Here is a 23,122-nt window from a genome sequence, read left to right as displayed (position 1 = left end):
ACGATCTTATTGAATGGCGGAGCAGGCTCGAGGGGCCGTATGGCCTACTCCTGCTCCTATTTCTTGTGTTCTCGGGTACCCGACTGAGGGAAAGGAGTTGGCGGACTTCACTATTTGGCAAACAGTTTTCTAATCTTCAGGCAGCTCTGGCCATCTGTTTCCGTTTTTTTGGTTGCAAAGTATAGCCGCTTCTGGAGCTGAAAATCTGCGTGAGACGCTTAGCCAAGTCTGTCAAGCTTCGAGAGCAGGGCGTTCCACAGAGCAGCTGTGAGCAACAGTGTACAGACACCGAGAGGCAGGAGAAAAAAAAACTGTTGAGTGGAAACATTGCCAAAGCAAGCAAGAACTGCATGAAAACCTTCATAACCACAACGCAGAAACAACAACCACTTGCATTTATACAACAAAAAGAAAATACTACAGATGCTGGAAATCTGAAATAAAAACAGAAAATGCTGGAGATACTCAGCAGGTCAGGCAGCATCTGTGAAGAGAGAAACAGAGTTAACGTTTCAGGTCGATGACCTTTCGTCAGAACTGGAAAAAAGCAGGAAATGGAACAGATTTTTAAGCAAGTTTAGGGGCTGGGAAAGGGGGGAGGGGATGAAAGAACAAAAGGGAAGGTCTGTGATAGGATAGAAAGCAGGAGAGGTTAAGAGACATTGAGAGATATTCAAGGTGAGAGGAGGTGGTAATGGGGCAGGTTAAGAATCAAAGGATGGCTCTAGATGAAGTGTGAATTGCGCTGGCAGAACGAAGGACAGCTGCCATGTGGGAGGGAAGAAAAAAGGCCAAACAAAAAGTGTGGATAAAAAAAGAAAATATATGTGATAGGGGCCGAGGTTATGATCTGAAATTGTTGAACTCGATATTGAGTCCGGCAGGCTGTAAAGTGCCTAATCGGAAGATGAGGTGCTGTTCCTCGAGCTTCCGCTGAGCTTCAGTGGAACAGTGCAAGAGGCCGAGGACAGTGAGGTCTGAGTTGGAGTGGAGCGGAGAATTAAAGTGTCAGGCAACTGGAAGCTCGGGGTCCCCCTTATGGACTGATTTAACGTAGTAAATCGTCCCAAGGCCGCTTCACAGGAGCAATCATCAAAGAAACTTTGACAGCGAGCCACTCGAGGAGATATTAGGGCAGGCGACCAAAAGCTTGGTCAAAGTGGTCGGTTTGAAGGAGCGTCTTAAAGGAGGAGAGAGAGGTTTAAGGAGGGAATTCCAGAGCTTGGGGCCTCGGCAGCTGAAGGCACGGCTGCCAATGGCGGAGCGGTTAAAATCGGGGAATTCGCAAGAGGCCAGAATTGGAGGGGGCGCAGAGATCTCGGAGGGTTGTGGGGCTGGAAGAGGTTACAGAGATAGGGAGGGGGCGAGGAGGCCGTGGAGGGATTTGTAAACAAGGGTGAAGAATTTTAAAGTCGAGGCATCTTTTTTGAAGTGTAGTCGCTGTTGCAATGTAGGAAACGCAGCAACCAATTTATGCACAGCACGATCCCACAAACAGCAATGAGATAAATGACCAGGTAACCTGTTTCTTTACTGATGTTGGTTAAGCAATAAATATTGGCCCCAGGACACTGGGGAGAACTCCCCCCTCCCTGCCCTTCTTCCAATAGTGGCTGGGGGATCTTTTACGTCCTCCTGGAGGGGGCAGAAAGGACCTTGGTTTTAATGTCTCATCTGAAAGACGGCACCTCCGACAGTGCAGCGCTTCCCTCAGTACTGGGCACCGGGAGTGTCGGCCCTGGATTATGAGAGCTCGAATCTCCAGAGCGGGGGGAGGGGGCGCTCGAACCCATGACCTTCTGACTCAAAAGCCGAGAGTGGGACACACTGAGCCAGAATTGTAAAATGTAGATGGAATTTGCGAGAAGGAGCTTTTATCCAGCCGTGAAGGGGTTAACAGATCTGGGCGGAGAGAGAGAGAGTGAGAGAGTGAAAGACTCGGATTACACAGGCCCATCCATTCATGGGTGATGACAGCTCAGCCATACATGGTGGTATATCCCGGAGAGTATCCTCCTCTGGGAAAAGTGCGGAAAGTGTGTGTGGCGGAGGGGGGGGGGGGGGGGGTGGGGGGGGTGGGTGCGGGGGGGGGCAATGGGTGGCGGGTGGGAGTAGGCTGGAGGAGCAGGAGACAGAGAGGGACTGGCGGGAGGTGGGGGCGACCGGGGGCGGGGGGGGACGGTCAGGGTCCCGGAGATAAGATGTCAGGCCCACAGCGCAGGGCAGGACTGAATGCTCCAGAACGAACTATAAACAGGAGGGAAGCGTGGGAAAAAGGAGCGAGGGAGATCCTTGTGTCTGGAAGAGTTGGGCACAGGAACAGCTGCCTTCAATCATGTCCCTTTAACAAGGGAGCAGGGGAACCGAGGGAGAAACATATTCGGAATTCTACCCACCCTTCACCCTGACGTGACCACATCAACTGTTTTTTTTAGTGATGTTGGTTGAGGGATAAATACTGGCCCCAGGACACCGGGGAGAACTCCCACCCTGCTCTTCTTCCAATAGTGGCCGTGGGATCTTTCGCGTCCACAGAGAGGGCAGACGGGGCCCTCGGTTTAATGTCTCATCTGAAAGACAGCACCTCCGACAGTGCAGCACTTCCCTCAGTGCTGGCACCGGGGAGTGTCGGCCCTGGATTACGGGGCTCAAGTGGGGATACCAACCTTCTGACTCAGAGAGTGAGACCGACGGAAGGCGCAGTCTTGTGCAGGGCCACTGGTTCGAAGGTCATCGGGCGACCCCGCAATCCGCACCGGGGAGACCCCGATTCTTCATAGCCCATCCACCCTCGCCTGTCCTCTATGACCTCTTCCCTTCCACCCGCCACCCCACTGCACACATCCGAGCGGGAGTCGCTGGACGGTGATCAGGAGCAGGAACGCCTGGCTGATTTTACACCTCTCCTCTCCAACCCAGCGGGGAGGGGAGGGTAGTGGTGCCTAATCTGTGGAGGCAACCTCGCCACACGGTCCGCAAGAAGGCAGCTCACCAATGACAACAACATGCATTTATACAGTGAGCACAGGGGTGATGGGCGAACGGGACTTGGTGCGAGTTAGGACATGGGCAGACGAGTTTCGTATCACCTCAGGTTTACGTAGGGTGGAATGTGGGAGGCCGGCCAAGTCTAGGGGTCACAAAGGCATGGGTGAGGGTTTTGGCAGCGGATGAGCTGAGACAAGGGCGGAGACGGGCAATGTTATGGAGGTGGAAATAGGCGATCTTAGTGATATGGTGTCGGAAGCTCAGCTCAGGGTCAAATGCGACAACCAAGGTTGCGAACAGACTGGTTCAGCCTCAGAGAGTTGCCAGAGCGAGGGATGGAGCTGGTGGCTAGGGAACGGAGTTTGTGGCCCACGACCACCTTCTCGAGGGGCACTTAGGGACGGGGCAATAAAAGCCAGGCACTGCCAGCGACGCCCACATCCCGAGGACGAATGGATAAAAAACGCAGCCCACCACCAAACTAGCACCCCGGCCGAGGACCAGCTCACTCAGCACAGACCGTAGGAATGGAACCTGGGCCCTTCCTGGGGCTCAGAACCGATTGCAGCCCCTTTAAGAGAGGACACGGGCGATTCCGGCACGGCCTCGGCCGGCGGAGAGTTCGGGAGGGGTTCAAGGTCAGGGAGACCGCCAGTTGCTTCACTGAAGCCAAAAAGGCAGCTCGGGCACCCACTGCGTGCAGGGAGGCGGCCTGGCAGCAAAGGCGGCAGGCAAAAAATCAAGAGCTGGCTCAGCAGGGAGGAAGGGGGCCTCTCGAAACATCTGCAACTCATCCACCAAAACATCTGCATCATTCGATCAGCAGGGGGAGGCCAAAACACGGAAACTCTCCAGCACGCCACACGCAGCTCACTGTAACATACTGATATACCCCACACCCCTCACTGTAACACTCTCTGATATATCCCACACCCCTCACTGTAACACTCTCTTATATACCCCACACGCCTCACTGTAACTCTCCGATATACCCCACACCCATCACTGTAACACACTCTGATATACCCCACACCCCTCACTGTAACACTCTCTGATATACCCCACACCCCTCACTGTAACACTCTCTGATATACCCCACATCCTTCACTGTAACACACTGATATACCCCACATCCTTCACTGTAACACACTGATATACCCCACACCCCTCACTGTAACACTCTCTGATATACCCCACACCCCTCACTGTAACACTCTCTGATATACCCCACATCCTTCACTGTAACACTCTGATATACCCCACATCCTTCACTGTAACACACTGATATACCCCACATCCTTCACTGTAACACACTGATATACCCCACACCCCTCACTGTAACACTCTGATATTCCCCACACCCCTCACTGTAACACACTGATATACCCCACACCCCTCACTGTAACACACTGATATACCCCACACCCCTCACTGTAACACTCTGATATACCCCACACCCCTCACTGTAACATTCTCCGATATACCCCACACCCCTCACTGTAACACTCTGATATACCCCACACCCCTCACTGTAACACACTGATATACCCCACATCCTTCACTGTAACACACTGATATACCCCACACCCCTCACTGTAACACTCTGATATACCCCACACCCCTCACTGTAACACTCTGATATACCCCACACCCCTCACTGTAACACTCTGATATACCCCACACCCCTCACTGTAACACTCTGATATACCCCACACCACACTGTAACACTCTGATATACCCCACACCCCTCACTGTAACACACTGATATACCCCACACCCCTCACTGTAACACACTGATATACCCACACCCCTCACTGTAACTCTCCGATATACCCCACACCCCTCACTGTAACACTCCGATATACCCCACACCCCTCACTGTAACACTCTGATATACCCCACACCCCTCACTGTAACTCTCCGATATACCCCACACCCCTCACTGTAACACTCTGATATACCCCACACCCCTCACTGTAACACTCTGATATACCCCACACGCCTCACTGTAACTCTCCGATATACCCCACACCCCTCACTGTAACACTCTGATATACCCCACACGCCTCACTGTAACTCTCCGATATACCCCACACCCCTCACTGTAACACTCTGATATACCCCACACCCCTCACTGTAACACTCTGATATACCCCACACCCCTCACTGTAACACACTGATATACCCCACACCCCTCACTGTAACACTCTCTGATATACCCCACACCCCTCACTGTAACACTCTCTGATATACCCCACACCCCTCACTGTAACACTCTCTGATATACCCCACACCCCTCACTGTAACACTCTCTGATATACCCCACACCCCTCACTGTAACACTCTCTGATATACCCCACACCCCTCACTGTAACACTCTCTGATATACCCCACACCCGTCACTGTAACACTCTCTGATATACCCCACACCCCTCACTGTAACACTCTCTGATATACCCCACACCCCTCACTGTAACACTCTGATATACCCCACACCCCTCACTGTAACACTCTCTGATATACCCCACACCCCTCACTGTAACACTCTCTGATATACCCCACACCCCTCACTGTAACACTCTCTGATATACCCCACACCCCTCACTGTAACACTCTCTGATATACCCCACACCCCTCACTGTAACACTCTCTGATATACCCACACCCCTCACTGTAACACTCTCTGATATACCCCACACCCCTCACTGTAACACTCTCTGATATACCCCACACCCCTCACTGTAACACTCTCTGATATACCCCACACCCCTCACTGTAACACTCTCTGATATACCCACACCCCTCACTGTAACACTCTCTGATATACCCCACACCCCTCACTGTAACACTCTCTGATATACCCCACACCCCTCACTGTAACACTCTGATATACCCCACACCCCTCACTGTAACACTCTGATATACCCCACTCCCCTCACTGTAACACTCTGATATACCCCACACCCCTCACTGTAACACTCTCTGATATACCCCACACCCCTCACCGTAACACTGATATACCCCACACCCCTCACTGTAACACTCTCTGATATACCCCACACCCCTCACTGTAACACTCTCTGATATACCCCACACCCCTCACTGTAACACTGATATACCCCACACCCCTCACTGTAACACTCTGATATACCCCACACCCCTCACTGTAACACTCTCTGATATACCCCACACCCCTCACTGTAACACTGATATACCCCACACCCCTCACTGTAACACTCTCTGATATACCCCACACCCCTCACTGTAACACTCTCTGATATACCCCACACCCCTCACTGTAACACTGATATACCCCACACCCCTCACTGTAACACTCTCTCATATACCCCACACCCCTCACTGTAACACTCTCTCATATACCCCACACCCCTCACTGTAACACTCTCTGATATACCCCACACCCCTCACTGTAACACTCTCTGATATACCCCACACCCCTCACTGTAACACTCTCTGATATACCCCACACCCCTCACTGTAACACTCTCTGATATACCCCACACCCCTCACTGTAACACTCTCTGATATACCCCACACCCCTCACTGTAACACTCTCTGATATACCCCACACCCCTCACTGTAACACTCTCTGATATACCCCACACCCCTCACCGTAACACTGATATACCCCACACCCCTCACTGTAACACTCTCTGATATACCCCACACCCCTCACTGTAACACTCTCTGATATACCCCACACCCCTCACTGTAACACTGATATACCCCACACCCCTCACTGTAACACTCTCTGATATACCCCACACCCCTCACTGTAACACTCTCTGATATACCCCACACCCCTCACTGTAACACTGATATACCCCACACCCCTCACTGTAACACTCTCTGATATACCCCACACCCCTCACTGTAACACTCTCTGATATACCCCACACCCCTCACTGTAACACTGATATACCCCACACCCCTCACTGTAACACTCTCTGATATACCCCACACCCCTCACTGTAACACTGATATACCCCACATCCCTCACTGTAACACTCTGATATACCCCACACCCCTCACTGCAACACTCTCTGATATACCCCACACCCCTCACTGTAACACTCTGATATACCCCACACCCCTCACTGTAATACTCTCTGATATACCCCACACCCCTCACTGTAACACTGATATACCCCACACCCCTCACTGTAACACTCTCTGATATACCCCACACCCCTCACTGTAACACTCTCTGATATACCCCACACCCCTCACTGTAACACTCTCTGATATACCCCACACCCCTCACTGTAACACTCTCTGATATACCCCACACCCCTTACTGTAACACTCTCTGATATACCCCACACCCCTCACTGTAACACTGATATACCCCACATCCCTCACTGTAACACTCTGATATACCCCACACCCCTCAGTGTAACGCTCTGATATACCCCACACCCCTCACTGTAACACTCTCTGATATACCCCACACCCCTCACTGTAACACTCTCTGATATACCCCACACCCCTCACTGTAACACTCTCTGATATACCCCACACCCCTCACTAACACTCTCTGATATACCCCACACCCCTCACTGTAACACTCTCTGATATACCCCACACCCCTCACTGTAACACTCTCTGATATACCCGACATCCCTCACTATAACACTCTGATATACCCCACACCAATCACTGTAACACTGATATACCCCACACCCCTCACTGTAACACACTCTGATATACCCCACACCCCTCACTGTAACACTCTCTGATATACCCCACACCCCTAACTGCAACACACTGATATACTCCATATTCCTCACTGTAACACTCTGATATACCCCACACCTCACTGTAAAACACTGATATAACCCACACCCCTCACTGTAACACTGATATACACCACACCCCTCACTGTAACACACACTGATATAGCCCACACCCCTCAGTGTAACACTCTGATATAACCTACATCCTTCACTGTAACACTCTCTGATATAACCTACATCCTTCACTGTAACACTCTCTGATGTACCCCACACCCCTCACTGTAACACTCTCTGATATACCCCACACCCCTCACTGTAACACACTCTGATATACCCCACACCCCTCACTGTAACACTCTCTGATATACCCCACACCCCTCACTAACACTCTCTGATATACCCCACACCCCTCACTGTAACACTCTCTGATATACCCCACACCCCTCACTGTAACACTCTCTGATATATCCCACACCCCTCATTAACACTCTCTGATATACCCCACACCCCTCACTGTAACACTCTCTGATATACCCGACATCCCTCACTATAACACTCTGATATACCCCACACCAATCACTGTAACACTGATATACCCCACACCCCTCACTGTAACACACTCTGATATACCCCACACCCCTCACTGTAACACTCTCTGATATACCCCACACCCCTAACTGCAACACACTGATATACTCCATATTCCTCACTGTAACACTCTGATATACCCCACACCTCACTGTAAAACACTGATATAACCCACACCCCTCACTGTAACACTGATATACACCACACCCCTCACTGTAACACACACTGATATAGCCCACACCCCTCAGTGTAACACTCTGATATAACCTACATCCTTCACTGTAACACTCTCTGATATAACCTACATCCTTCACTGTAACACTCTCTGATATACCCCACACCCCTCACTGTAACACTCTCTGATATACCCCACACCCCTCACTGTAACACACTCTGATATACCCCACACCCCTCACTGTAACACTCTGATATACCCCACACCGCTCACTGTAACACTCTGATATACCCCACACCCCTCACTGTAACACTCTGATATACCCCACACCCCTCACTGTAACACTCTGATATACCCCACACCCCTCACTGCTACAGACTGATATACCCCACACTCCTCACTGTAACTCTGATATTCTCCAAATCCCTCACTGTAACACTCTCTGATGTACCCCACACCCCTCACTGTAACAAACTGATATACCCCATACACCTCACTGTAACAATCTGATAAAATGCACATCCCTCACTGAAACACACGAACAAACACCACACCCCTCATTGTAACACACTCTGATATACCCCATGCTCCTCACTGAGACATTCTGATATACCACACCCCCCTCACTCTAACACTTTCTGATATACCCCACACTCATCACTGTAACACTCTGATATACACCACACCCTTCAATGTAACATACTCTGATATATACCACATCCATCACTGTAACACCGATAAACCCCACTCACTCAAATATATTCCACAAACCTCACCATAGCACTGATATACCCTACACCCCTCACTGTAACACTCTGATAAACCCCACACCCCTCACTGTAACACTCTGATATACCCCACACCCCTCACTGTAACACTATGATGTACCCCACACCCCTCACTGTAACACTCTGATATACCCCACACCCCTCACTGTAACACTCTCTGATAAACCCCACAGCTCTCACTGTAACACTCTGATATACCCCACACCCGTCACTGTAACACTCTGATATACCCCACACCCTTTACTGTAACACTGATATACCCCACACCCCTCACTGTAACACTCTCTGATATACCCCACACCCCTCACTGTAACACTCTCTGATATACCCCACACCCCTCACTGTAACACACTCTGATATACCCCACACCCCTCACTGTAACACTCTGATATACCCCACACCCCTCACTGTAACACTCTGATATACCCCACACCGCTCACTGTAACACTCTGATATACCCCACACCCCTCACTGTAACACTCTGATATACCCCACACCCCTCACTGTAACACTCTGATATACCCCACACCCCTCACTGCAACACACTGATATACCCCATACACCTCACTGTAACAATCTGATAAAATGCACATCCCTCACTGAAACACACCAACAAACACCACACCCCTCATTGTAACACACTCTGATATACCCCATGCTCCTCACTGAGACATTCTGATATACCACACCCCCCTCACTCTAACACTTTCTGATATATCCCACACCCATCACTGTAACACTCTGATATACACCACACCCTTCAATGTAACATACTCTGATATATACCACATCCATCACTGTAACACCGATAAACCCCACTCACTCAAATATATTCCACAAACCTCACTATAGCACTGATATACCCTACACCCCTCACTGTAACACTCTGATAAACCCCACACCCCTCACTGTAACACTCTGATATACCCCACACCCCTCACTGTAACACTATGATGTACCCCACACCCCTCACTGTAACACTCTGATATACCCCACACCCCTCACTGTAACACTCTCTGATAAACCCCACACCTCTCACTGTAACACTCTGATATACCCCACACCCCTCACTGTAACACTCTGATATACCCCACACCCTTTACTGTAACACTGATATACCCCACACCCCTCACTGTAACACACTCTGATATAGCCCACACCCCTCACTGTAACACACTCTGATATACCCCACACCCCTCACTGTAACACACTCTGATATACCCCACACCCCTCACTGTAACACACTCTGATATACCCCACACCCCTCACTGTAACACACTCTGATATACCCCACACCCCTCACTGTAACACACTCTGATATAGCCCACACCCCTCAGTGTAACACTCTCTGATGTACCCTATACCTCTCACTGTAACAATCTCTGATATACCCCACACCCCTCATTGTAACACACTCTGACATACCCCACACCCCTCACTGTAACACTCTGATATACCCCACACCCCTCACTGTAACACTCTCTGATATACCCCACACCCCTCACTGTAACACTCTGATATACCCCACACCCCTCACTGTAACACACTCTGATATACCCCACACCCCTCACTGTAACACACTCTGATATAGCCCACACCACTCACTATAACACACTCTGATATACCCCACACCCCTCACTGTAACACACTCTGATATAGCCCACACCCCTCAGTGTAACACTCTCTGATATAACCTACATCCTTCACTGTAACACTAATAAAACCCACATCCCTCAATGAAACAAACCCTGATATACCCCACACCCCTCACTGAGACATTCTGATATACCCATTAGAGTCCATTACAAAAGATGTAATAGCAGAGCACTTGGAAAACAGTGACAGGATTGGAAAAAGTCAACATGGATTTACAAAAGGTAAATCGCGCTTGACTAATCTACTGGAATTTTTTGAGGATGTAACTGGTAGAATAGATAAGGGAGAACCAGTGGATGTGGTGTATTTGGACTTTCAGAAGGCTTTCGGTAAGGTCCCGCATAAGAGATTAGCGTGTAAGGTTAAGGCACATGGGATTGGGGGTAAGGTACTGACTTGGATAGAGAAACAGCACCTCATCTTCCGATTAGGCATTTTACTGCCTTCCGGACTCAATATCGAGTTCAACAATTTCAGATCATAACCTCGGCCCCTGTTATATTTTTATATTTATTATCCACACTTTTGGTTTATGACTTTTCCCTTTTTTTCCTTTCTCTCCCACACGGCAGCTGTCTCTCACTCTGCCTACGCATTTCACACTTCATCTAGAGCCATTGTTTGTTTCTTTACCTGTCCTATTACCATCTCGTCTCGCCTTGAATATCTCTTAATGTCTCTTCACCTCTCCCAGACCTTCCCTTTTGTTCTTTCATCCCCTCCCCCATTTCCCAGCCCCCAAACTGCCTTTTGTTTCATTTCCTGCCTTTTCTCTCAGTTCTGACGAAGGGTTTCGACCCGAAACGTTAACTCTGTTTCTCTCTCTACAGATGTTGCCTGGCCTGCTGAGTTTTACCAGCGTTTTCTGTTGTTATTTCGGATTTCCAGCATCCGCAGTATTTTGCTATCGTATCTGGATAGTGAACTGGTTGGCAGACAGGAAGGGAAAAGTTGGAATAAACGGGTCTTTTTCCGAGTGGCAGGTAGTGACTAGCGGGATACCGCAGGGATCGGTCCTTGGGCCCCAGCTATTCACAATATATATTAATGATCTAGACGAGGGAACTAGATGTAATATCTCCAAGTTTGCAGACGACACAAAGCTGGGTGGGCGTGTGTGCTGTGAGGAGGATGTAGAGAAACTTCAGTATGATTTGGACAGGTTGGGTGATTGGGCAGAAGCATGGCAGATGCAGTATAATGTGGATAAATGCGAGGTTATCCACTTTGGTGGCAAAAACAGGAAGACAGATTATTATCTGAATGGCAATAGATTGGGAAAAGGGGAAGTGCAACAAGACCTGGGTGCCCTTGTACACCAGTCTCTGAAGGTAAGCATGCAGGTGCAGCAGGCGGTTGAGAAGGCCTTCGTAGCGAGAGGGTTCGAGTACAGGAACAAGGATGTCTTGCTGCAGTTGTACAGGGACTTGGTGAGACCACATCTTGAGTATTGTGTGCAGTTTTGGTCGCCTTATCTGAGGAAGGATGTTCTTGCCATGGAGGGAGTGCAGCGAAGATTCACCAGACTGATACCTGGGATGGCAGAAATGACTTATGAAGAGAGATTGGGTCGATTGTGCATTTATTCGCTAGAGTTTAGGAGAATGAGAGGGGATCTCATTGAAACTTATAAAGTTCTAACAGGACTAGACGGACTAGATGCAGGAAGGATGTTCCCGATGGCGGGGGAGTCCAGAACCAGAGGTCACAGTCTAAGGATAAGTGGTAAGCCATTTAGGACTGAGATGAGGAGGAATTTCTTCACCCAGAGAGTGGTGAACCTGTGGAATTCTCTACCACAGAAGGCAGTTGAGGCCAATTCATTAAATATATTCAAGAAGGAGTTAGATATATTTCTTAAGGCTCAAGGGATATGGGGAGAAGGCAGGGACAGGGTACTGAATTTGGATGATCAGCCATGATCTCATTAAATGGCGGAACAGGCTCGAGGGGCCGAATGGCCTACTCCTGCTCCTATCTTCTATGTTTCTATACCACACTCCCCTCACCCTCTGCTATACCCCACACCCCTCACTGTAACACTCTCTGATATACCCTATACCCCTCACTGTAACACTCTCTGATATACCCCACACCACTCACTGTAACACTCTGATATACCCCACACCCTTCACTGTAACACTCTCTGATATACCCCACACCCCTCAGTGTAACACTCTGATATACCCCACACCCCTCAGTGTAACGCTCTGATATACCCCACACCCCTCACTGTAACACTCTCTGATATACCCCACACCCCTCACTGTAACACTCTCTGATATACCCCACACCCCTCACTGTAACACTCTCTGATATACCCCACACCCCTCACTGTAACACTCTCTGATATACCCCACACCCCTCACTGTAACACTCTGATATACCCCACACCCCTCACTGTAACACTCTCTGATATACCCTATGCCCCTCACTGTAACACTCTCTGATATACCCCACACCCCTCACTGTAACACTCTGATATACCCCACACCCTTCACTGTAACACTCTGATATACCCCACAGCCCTCACTGAAACACACTCTGATATACCCCACACCCCTCACTGAAACACTCTCTGATATACCCCACACCCCTCACTGTAACACTCTGATATACCCCACACCTCTCACTGTAACACTCTCTGATATAGCCTATACCCCTCACTGTAACACTCTGATATACCCCACACCCCTCACTGAAACACTCTCTGATATACCCCACACCCCTCACTGTAACACTCTGATATACCCCACACCCCTCACTGGAACACTCTCTGATATACACCACACCCCTCACTGTAACACTCTCTGATATAGCCTATACCCCTCACTGAAACACTCTCTGATATACACCACACCCCTCACTGTAACACTCTGATATACCCCACACCCTTCAGTGTAACACTCTGATATACCCCACACCCCTCACTGTACCACTCTCTGATATACCCCACAGCCCTCACTGTAACACTCTGATATACCCCACACCCCTCACTGGAACACTCTCTGATATACACCACACCCCTCACTGTAACACTCTCTGATATAGCCTATACCCCTCACTGTACCACTCTCTGATATACGCCACAGCCCTCACTGTAACACTCTCTGATATACCCCACACCCCTCACTGTAACACTCTGATATACCCCACACTCCTCACTGTAACACTCGGATATACCCCACACTCCTCACTGTAACACTCGGATATACCCCACACCCCTCACTGTAACACTCGGATATACCCCACACCCCTCACTGTAACACTCGGATATACCCCACACCCCTCACTGTAACACTCTGATATACCCCACACCCCTCACTGTAACACTCTGATATACCCCACACCTCTCACTGTAACACACTGATATACCCCACACCCCTCACTGTAACACTCTGATATACCCCACACCCCTCACTGTAACACTCTGATATACCCCACACCCCTCACTGTAACACTCTGATATACCCCACACCCCTCACTGTAACACTCTGATTACCCCACACCCCTCACTGTAACACTCTGATATACCCCACACCTCTCACTGTAACACTCTGATATACCCCACACCCCTCACTGTAACACTCTGATATACCCCACACTCCTCACTGTAACACTCGGATATACCCCACACCCCTCACTGTAACACTCTGATATACCCCACACTCCTCACTGTAACACTCAGATATACCCCACACCCCTCACTGTAACACACTGGTATAAATCCCTCAGTTTTCCAGCGAGGGAGGCGGGCCGAGGCGTCTGCCTGAGCCGACCATGCTAATCAACTCCAGCTGCCCCAGCTGGTTTGAATTAAAGCCACAGAGCCAGAGGCACGAAGCAGTGCTGCCGACACCCTTGGCCCTCGCACGGCAGGGCGGGCGCACACGCCGCAGTCGACAGGGCCTCCCCCGCTCCGAGATCGTCCTCCCTCCCTCTGTCCTCCCACCTCCGCATAACGTGGGGAGCAGTGCTCGCTCCCTCTCTCTGGCTGTGCTCTCCCAACCCTTCCAACTCCTCGTCCTCCTCTCGCCGCCAGCGTTACGGTAGGCTGTTCGGCCACGGGGTGCGTCGCAAGCCCCCGAGCCTGCCCAAGCGGCCGCGTGCTGTCCGACATGAGTGACTGGGTGGTTTTGGCCCCTAGTCGGATACAGGAGGGGCTTGAGGACAATTGTACTGCCATACCACCACCCCCCCCCACTCCCACCTCCACCCCACTCCCCCCACCCACCACACCAACCTACTGCTCGCCCCAAGCTGGAGTCCGCTCACTCAGCACAGACCAGGGGTTTGTTGTACCTGGGGCCTTCGTGCTAAGAGGGGTTCAGGTCTATGGCATTGAATGGAAGGGTGAGAGGGTTAGTCCGCTCCGATAGGAACAGGCTGCCCAGTGTCTGACTGTAACTGGGGGAGAGGTGGGTGAGAGGGTTAATCCCCTCCGAAAGGAACAGGCTGCCCAGTGTCTGACTGTAACTGGGGGAGAGGTGGGTGAGAGGGTTAATCCCCTCTGATAGGAACAGGCTGCCCAGAGGTTGACTGTAACTGGGGGAGAGGTGGGTGAGAGGGTTAATCCCCTCCGATAGGAACAGGCTGCCCCGGTGTCTGACTGTAACTGGGGGAGAGGCGGGTGAGAGGGTTAATCCCCTCCGATAGGAACAGGCTGCCCGGTGTCTGACTGTAACTGGGAGAGAGGTGGGTGAGAGGGTTAATCCCCTCCGATAGGAACAGGCTCTGGGGAAGAGACATTTTAGTAAAGGTTAACATTAAAAGCTATTGTTAAGTAACGGGGAGGAGCGATTGGGAAGAGCGGGCTCGGATCCAGACTCCAGCATTCTGCGCTGGGCAGGCGGCTTAATTATTAACCAGGGAGACTGGAGCCTGGAGTCTGTCCGGACCAGAACCAGGCAAGAGCAGGCAGAAAATGCCCAGAGCATGATTCCTGCTGTCACGCCACACCTTCACACTCCACAACACCCACAGAATGCCAGAAATTCCCAGTCTCGTCAGGCCTGAGGGCTGTGATTACAGACAGGCACGCAGGGTGATTGGACTGCAGCCTCTAACTTGGCACCAGTCATCAAACTCCTCTCTGTCCAAAGAGGATAACTGTCCTGCCCTGGGAGTGTTTGATGGGACAGTGTAGAGGGAGCTTTACTCTGTATCTAACCCGTGCTGTACCTGCCCTGGGAGTGTTTGATGGGACAGTGTAGGGGGAGCTTTACTCTGTATCTAACCCATGCTCTACCTGCCCTGGGAGTGTTTGATGGGACAGTGTAGAGGGAGCTTTACTCTGTATCTAACCCGTGCTCTACCTGCCCTGGGAGTGTTTGATGGGACAGTGTAGAGGGAGCTTTACTCTGTATCTAACCCATGCTGTACCTGCCCTGGGAGTGTTTGATGGGACAGTGTAGAGGGAGCTTTACTCTGTATCTAACCCGTGCTCTACCTGCCCTGGGAGTGTTTGATGGGACAGTGTAGAGGGAGCTTTACTCTGTATCTAACCCATGCTCTACCTGCCCTGGGAGTGTTTGATGGGACAGTGTAGAGGGAGCTTTACTCTGTATCTAACCCATGCTCTACCTGCCCTGGGAGTGTTTGATGGGACAGTGTAGAGGGAGCTTTACTCTGTATCTAACCCATGCTGTACCTGCACTGGGAGTGTTTGATGGGACAGTGTAGAGGGAGTTTTACTCTGTATCTAACCCGTGCTGTACCTGCCCTGGGAGTGTTTGATGGGACAGTGTAGAGGGAGCTTTACTCTGTATCTAACCCGTGCTGTACCTGCCCTGGGAGTGTTTGATGAGACAGTGTAGAGGGAGCTTTACTCTGTATCTAACCTGTGCTGTACCTGCCCTGGGAGTGTTTGATGGGACAGTGTAGAGGGAGTTTTGCTCTGTAGCTGTGTGAGATTCGAGTGGGCTGAAGTGAATCAGGCCGTGCGAGCCTCTCAGTCTCAGGGAGAATAATTTGCAGAAGTACTGCTGTGAAAACAACTGGCTCTGCAGAGAAATATTTCAAATATTTACACAGGGACCACACCAAAGGACCATGTTTAAAAAAAAACCAATTTGCCTGGTTCTGTTCTTAATTACGGCTGGAAGACAGAAACAACATTCTCCCCAACCCTGTTCAGGCAAGTTCTGCGAAAGCCTGCAATCTAGGCCAGGGGTGAAACCATGACCTTTCGATGATGTCACAGCACTGGGGCCTGTCAGACAATCCCTTGCTTTTCTTGTTTGGAAACTCAGTTGTCATCACCAAACCGCCGGGATACGGAGCCGGAAGAGCCCAGAGTCCAACCCCCCTGGTCTGTGTCTCCGTCGCTCTCCAGCTCCATCTCTCTCTCTGTCTCTCTCTGTCTGTCTCTCTTTGTCTCTCTCTCCGTCTCTCTCTCTCTCTCTCCCCGTCTCTGTCTGTCTGTCTCTCTTTGTCTCTCTCTCCGTCTGTCTCTCTCCTTCTCTCTCTCTCCCCGTCTCTAATGTCCGTCTCTCTCTCCATCTCTGTGTGTCTCACTCCCTCTGTCTCTCTCTCCCTCTGTCTGTCTCTCTCTCTCTGCCTCTCTCCGTTTCTCTCTAATCTCCATCTCTCTCTGCCTGTCTCTCTGTCTGTCTCTCTCTCTGTCTATCTGCCTCTCTCTCTCTGTCTCTCTCTCTCTATCGCCCTGTCACTATCTATCTCCCTGTCTCTGTTTCTCTGTCTCTGTGCTGAGCAAGGGGGGGATCAAAGGCCAGCATTCCCTGACCCTGGCTCCCATTCCATTCCTCTGTTCCCGTCCTGAACCCACCTGTTACCAAGTGACCGTGAGCCGACGTGCGAGATGTGGGGAGTTGATGATGCGATTAAATAGGGACACTCGGGGGAAACCGCGACCCCGCTGGTCCTTTCCCGGTGAGCCACCGACCGTACCTTGACCATGGGGTGCCCTCCCGCGGTTGCCTTCACCGCGCCGCGGCTCCCCTCTGTCTCGTAGTGCGCTCGGTGGTGAGTCTTGGGCTGAACTTCAATCTTCAACTCCAGGTGTTCGTACTGGCTGGGCAGCGGCCAGTCCAGGGGAGGCAGAGCGGAGGGCCTGCAGACATAAAGAACGTAATCAGCCTGCGATTCCTCCCACAACCTCAGACCGATCTCCAAGGGGAGAGCGTGAAGATACGAAAACAACAAACATGCCGACCTGCCAGACTATTAATCAGCCTGCCAATCACAGAATCTTACAGTGAGATATCTGTACACTGACTGGTGTCTCTCTGTCCCTCTCCCTCAGGGAGATATCTGTATACTGACTGGTGTCTCTCTGTCCCTCTCCCTCAGGGAGATATCTGTACACTGACTGGTGTCTCTCAGTCCCTCTCCCTCAGGGAGATATCTGTACACTGACTGGTGTCTCTCAGTCCCTCTCTCTCAGGGAGATATCTGTACACTGACTGGTGTGTCTCAGTCCCTCTCCCTCAGGGAGATATCTGTACACTGACTGGTGTCTCTCAGCCCCTCTCCCTCAGGGAGATATCTGTACACTGACTGGTGTCTCTCCGTCCCTCTCCCTCAGGGAGATATCTGTACACTGACTGGTGTCTCTCAGTCCCTCTCTCTCAGGGAGATATCTGTACACTGACTGGTGTGTCTCAGTCCCTCTCCCTCAGGGAGATATCTGTACACTGACTGGTGTCTCTCAGCCCCTCTCCCTCAGGGAGATATCTGTACACTGACTGGTGTCTCTCCGTCCCTCTCCCTCAGGGAGATATCTGTACACTGACTGGTGTCTCTCAGCCCCTCTCCCTCAGGGAGATATCTGTACACTGACTGGTGTCTCTCAGTCCCTCTCTCTCAGGGAGATATCTGTACACTGACTGGTGTGTCTCAGTCCCTCTCCCTCAGGGAGATATCTGTACACTGACTGGTGTCTCTCAGTCCCTCTCTCCCTCAGGGAGATATCTGTACACTGACTGGTGTCGCTCAGTCCCTCTCCCTCAGGGAGATATCTGTACACTGACTGGTGTCTCTCAGTCCCTCTCCCTCAGGGTGATATCTGTACACTGACTGGTGTCTCTCAGTCCCTCTCCCTCACGGAGATATCTGTACACTGACTGGTGTCTCTCAGTCCCTCTCCCTCAGGGAGATAGTTATACACTGACTGGTGTCTCTCAGTCACTCTCCCTCAGGGAGATATCTGTACATGGACTAGTGTCTCTCAGTCCCTCTCCCTCAGGGAGATATCTGTACACTGACTGGTGTCTCTCGCTCCCTCAGGTAGATATCTATACACTGACTGGTGTCTCTCAGTCCCTCTCCCTCAGGGAGATATCTGTACACCGACTGGTGTCTCTCAGTCTCTCTCCGTCAGTGAGCTGTGTGTACACTGACTGGTGTCTCCCAGTCCCTCTCCCTCTAGGAGATATCTGTACACTGACTGGTGTTTGTTAGTCCCTCACCCTCCAGTGTTTGATGGGACAGTGTAGGGTGAGCTTTACTCTGTATCTAACCCGTGCTGTACCTGCCCTGGGAGTATTTGATGGGACAGTGTAGGGTGAGCTTTACTCTGTATCTAACCCGTGCGGTACCTGCCCTGGGAGTGTTGGATGGGACAGTGTAGGGTGAGCTTTACTCTGTATCTAACCCGTGCTGTACCTGCCCTGGGAGTGTTTGATGGGATAATGTAGAGGGAGCTTTACTCTGTATCTAACCCGTGCTGTACCTGCCCTGGGAGTGTTTGATGGGACAGTGTAGAGGGAGCTTTACTCTGTATCTAACCCGTGCTGTACCTGCACTGGGAGTGTTTGATGGGACAGTGTAGAGGGAGCTTTACTTTGTATCTAACCCGTGCTGTACCTGCCCTGGGAGTGTTTGATGGGACAGTGTAGAGGGAGCTTTACTCTGTATCTAACCCGTGCTGTACCTGCCCTGGGAGTGTTTGATGGGACAGTGTAGAGGGAGCTTTACTTTGTATCTAACCCGTGCTGTACCTGCCCTGAGAGTGTTTGATGGGACAGTGTAGAGGGAGCTTTACTTTGTATCTAACCCGTGCTGTACCTGCCCTGAGAGTGTTTGATGGGACAGTGTAGAGGGAGCTTTACTCTGTATCTAACCCGTGATGTACCTGTCCTGTGAGTGTTTTGATGGGACAGTGTAGAGTGAGCTTTACTCTGTATCTAACCTCAACCTGAGACCTTTTACCGCAATCACCGCCGATTTATGTTACCTACCGAAAGATCGGGCTGTGACCTCCGACCCGGGCCTTGCTCCAGATGAAGGGCGAGGGGACGGTCAGGTATTCCATGGGCGCCGCGTCCTTCTTGGCCAGCTGGTGGACAGAGGGGCCTTCTTCTCCCCCCAGCCCCAGCCCCGGGTAGGGGGATCCTCCGGCCTCCCCCTCCCCCTCCTCGGCCTCGCGGAACAGGGCCACGCTCTGCTCCTGCGACGTCCTGCGGGTCTTGTGGGGGATGTCCCCGGCCACGACCACCCCATCTTCGAGCAGGAGGAGCAGCGGGGAGGAGGGGGCCTCCTGGGGCGACAGGGCCTCGTCCGTCACGCTCCCTCGGCGTGAGGGGGCAGGCGAGGGGCTGGGGGAGGGCCGGGCCGAGCCTGAGCGGTGGTTGTGCTGGTGGTGGTAGTAGTAGTAGTAGGCCTCGGGGCCTGAGTGCCGCCTCTTGCCACATGGCGAGCTGGGCCGGGAGGGCGGGCCCGAGGCCGGGGCCCGGGGGCTGAGGCGGCTGCCGTCGTCGCCACCGCCGGGCGAGGGGCAGGGCGAGCCAGGCAAGGGCCAGGCTTCGTCGGCCGGCCAGGCCCGGTAGGAGGGGGAGGCGGGGGAGGAGCCCAGGGCGAAGCGCAGGGCTGCCTCGCTCAGCTCGGGCTCCACGTCGTCGTAGACGTGGGAGGCGGAGCCGCAGGAGGAGGCAGCGTCGGAGAGCCAGCCGCGGGAGGAGAAGCTGCTGGCCGAGCTGGGGCTGAGCGAGCAGTCGCGGTAGCCGAAGGGGTCCAGGGGCAGGTAGAGGTGGTCCCGGCCGGCGGGCAGCGGGGGCAGCTGGTGCTCCGCCCAGCCCTCGGGCCCGCAGTCCTCGTCCGCCAGCTCCATCTCCTGGCTCCCGTCGCCGGGGGAGATGGCGGTGATCTGGATGCTGGGGCAGGCCAGGAATTTGCAGCCGCCCAGGTGGATCAGCCGAGCCGGCTGGCTCTCGTAGGTCTCGGCGTCGGCTGCCGGCCGGGGTGGAGGGGAGTGCATGCCGGCCCGGACTGGCGCTCGGTGACGTGGGATCCCGATCGGCCGATTGACCGTGAAGGAGGGACCTTTGCTGTAGGCCGGGGAGTCATCTGTTTCCAGATCTGCAGCGAAAGAAGAAGACAGCATTTAGCTGAGGTAGTCATCCATAAAACAACAATAACTTGCCTTTATACAGCGCCTTTTAACATTGTAAAACGTCCCAAGGCCGCTTCACAGGAGCGATTATCAAACAAAATTTGGAAGCCGAGCCCCATAACAACAGCAACAACAACTTCTATTTATATAGCGCCTTTAACGTAGTAAAACGTCCCAGGGCGCTGCACAGGAGTATTTTAAGACAACAAATTTGACACCGAGCCACATAAGGAGAAATTAGGGCAGGTGACCAAAAAGTTGGCCAAAGAGGTAGGTTTTAAGGAGCGTCTTAAAGGAGGAAAGAGAGGTAGAGAGGCGGAGAGGTTTAGGCAGGGAATTCCAGAGCTTAGGGCCCAGGCAACAGAAGGCACGGCCACCAAAGGTTGAGTGATTATAATCAGGGATCCTGAAGAGGGCAGAATTAGAGGAGCGCAGATATCTCGGGGTTGTAGGGCTGAAGATTACAGAGACAGGCGGGCGAGGCCTTGGAAGGATTTGAAAGCAAGGATGAGAATTTTGAAATCGAGGTGCTGCTTAACCGGGAGTCAATGTAAAAACAGAAAATGCTGGAAACACTCAGCAGGTCAGCCAGCATCTGTGGAGAGAGAAACAGAGTTAACGTTTCAGGTTGATGACCTTTCGTCAGAACTAGAAAAAGCTGGAGATCGAACAGGTTTTTAAGCAAGAGCAGGGGGAGGGGGGAGGGGAGGAAAGAACAAAAGGGAGTCAATGTAGGTCAGCGAGCACAGGGGTGATGGGCGAACGGGCCTTGGTGCGGGTTAGGAGCTATTAGGACAGGTGACCAAAAGCTCGGTCAAAGAGATAGGTTTGAAGGAGCGTCTTAAAGGAGGAAAGAGAGGTGGAGAGGTTTAGGGAGGGAATTCCAGAGCTTGGGGCCTCGACAGCTGAAGGCACGGCCGCCAATGGTGGAGCGATTAAAATTAGGGATGCTCAAGAGGGCAGAATTAGAGGAGTGCAGATATCTCAGGGTTGTGGGGCTGAAGGAGATTACAGAGATAGGGAGGGGCGAGGCCATGGAGGGATTTGAAAACAGGGATGAGAATTTTGAAATCGAGGCGTTGCTTAACCGGGAGCCAATGTAAGTCAGCGAACCCAGGGGTGATGGGCAAACGAGACTTGGTGCGGGTTAGGAGCTATTAGGCCAGGTGACCAAAAGCTCGGTCAAAGAGATAGGTTTGAAGGAGCGTCTTAAAGGAGGAGAGAGGCGGAGCGGTTTAGGGAGGGAATTCCAGAGCTTCGGGCCTCGACAGCTGAAGGCATGGCCGCCAATGGTGGAGCGATTAAAATCGGGGGGATGCGCGAGAGGCCAGAATTGGAGGAGTGCAGAGATCTCGGAGGGTTGTAGGGGCTGGAGGAGGTTAGGGAGGAGGCGAGGCCACGGAGGGATTTGAAAACAAGGATGAAAATTTTGAAATCGAGGCGTTGCCGGACCGGGCGCCAATGTAGGTTGGCGAGCACAGGGGTGATGGGTGAACGGGACTTGGTGCGAGTTAGGACAGGGACAGCAGAGTTTCGGATCAGCTGAAGTTTATGGAAGGTGAAGGTGACAGGCTAGCCAGAAGAACGTTGGAAATAGTCAAGTCTAGAGGTGGCGTCAGTCGGATGAGGAGGGGAGTGAGTCGGAGGGGGAGGGGGAGTCAGTCGGAGGGGGAGGGAGAGTCAGTCAAAGGAGGAGGGGAGTCAGTCGGAGGGGGAGGGGAGTCAGTCGGAGGGGGAATGGAGTCAGTGGGAGGGGGAGGGGGAGTCATTCGGGGAGAGGGGAGACAGTCGGAGGGGGAGGGGTGTCAGTCGGGGGGAG

At 52.0% G+C, this 23,122-nt stretch overlaps 2 protein-coding genes across 2 annotated transcripts in view; one reads left to right on the top strand and one right to left on the bottom strand.

Moving 5' to 3' along the window:
* The window catches only part of LOC147119502 (nuclear factor of activated T-cells, cytoplasmic 4-like), a 79,169-nt gene extending 57,872 nt beyond the window's left edge, over positions 1-21,297 (bottom strand). Inside the window, exons 1-2 of the mRNA XM_085985061.1 lie at positions 20,153-21,297; positions 17,862-18,024 (exon numbers count right to left, since the gene is read on the bottom strand). Of these exons, the coding sequence (XP_085841187.1) occupies positions 17,862-18,024; positions 20,153-21,294 (1,305 nt within the window). The 5' untranslated portion in view covers positions 21,295-21,297. The remainder of the gene's footprint in view (positions 1-17,861; positions 18,025-20,152) is intronic.
* LOC147119501 (ubiquitin carboxyl-terminal hydrolase CYLD-like) overlaps positions 1-23,122 on the top strand; it is a 388,802-nt gene that overhangs the window by 244,286 nt on the left and 121,394 nt on the right. The window lies entirely within an intron of this gene.

This window comes from Somniosus microcephalus, chromosome 4 (genome assembly GCF_052327205.1).
Source record: "Somniosus microcephalus isolate GS21.2 chromosome 4, FLI_Smic_1.0, whole genome shotgun sequence".
Classification (NCBI taxonomy): domain Eukaryota; kingdom Metazoa; phylum Chordata; class Chondrichthyes; order Squaliformes; family Somniosidae; genus Somniosus; species Somniosus microcephalus.
Note: the sequence above shows the minus strand (reverse complement) of the source record. Positions and strands in the feature narration are given on the sequence as shown.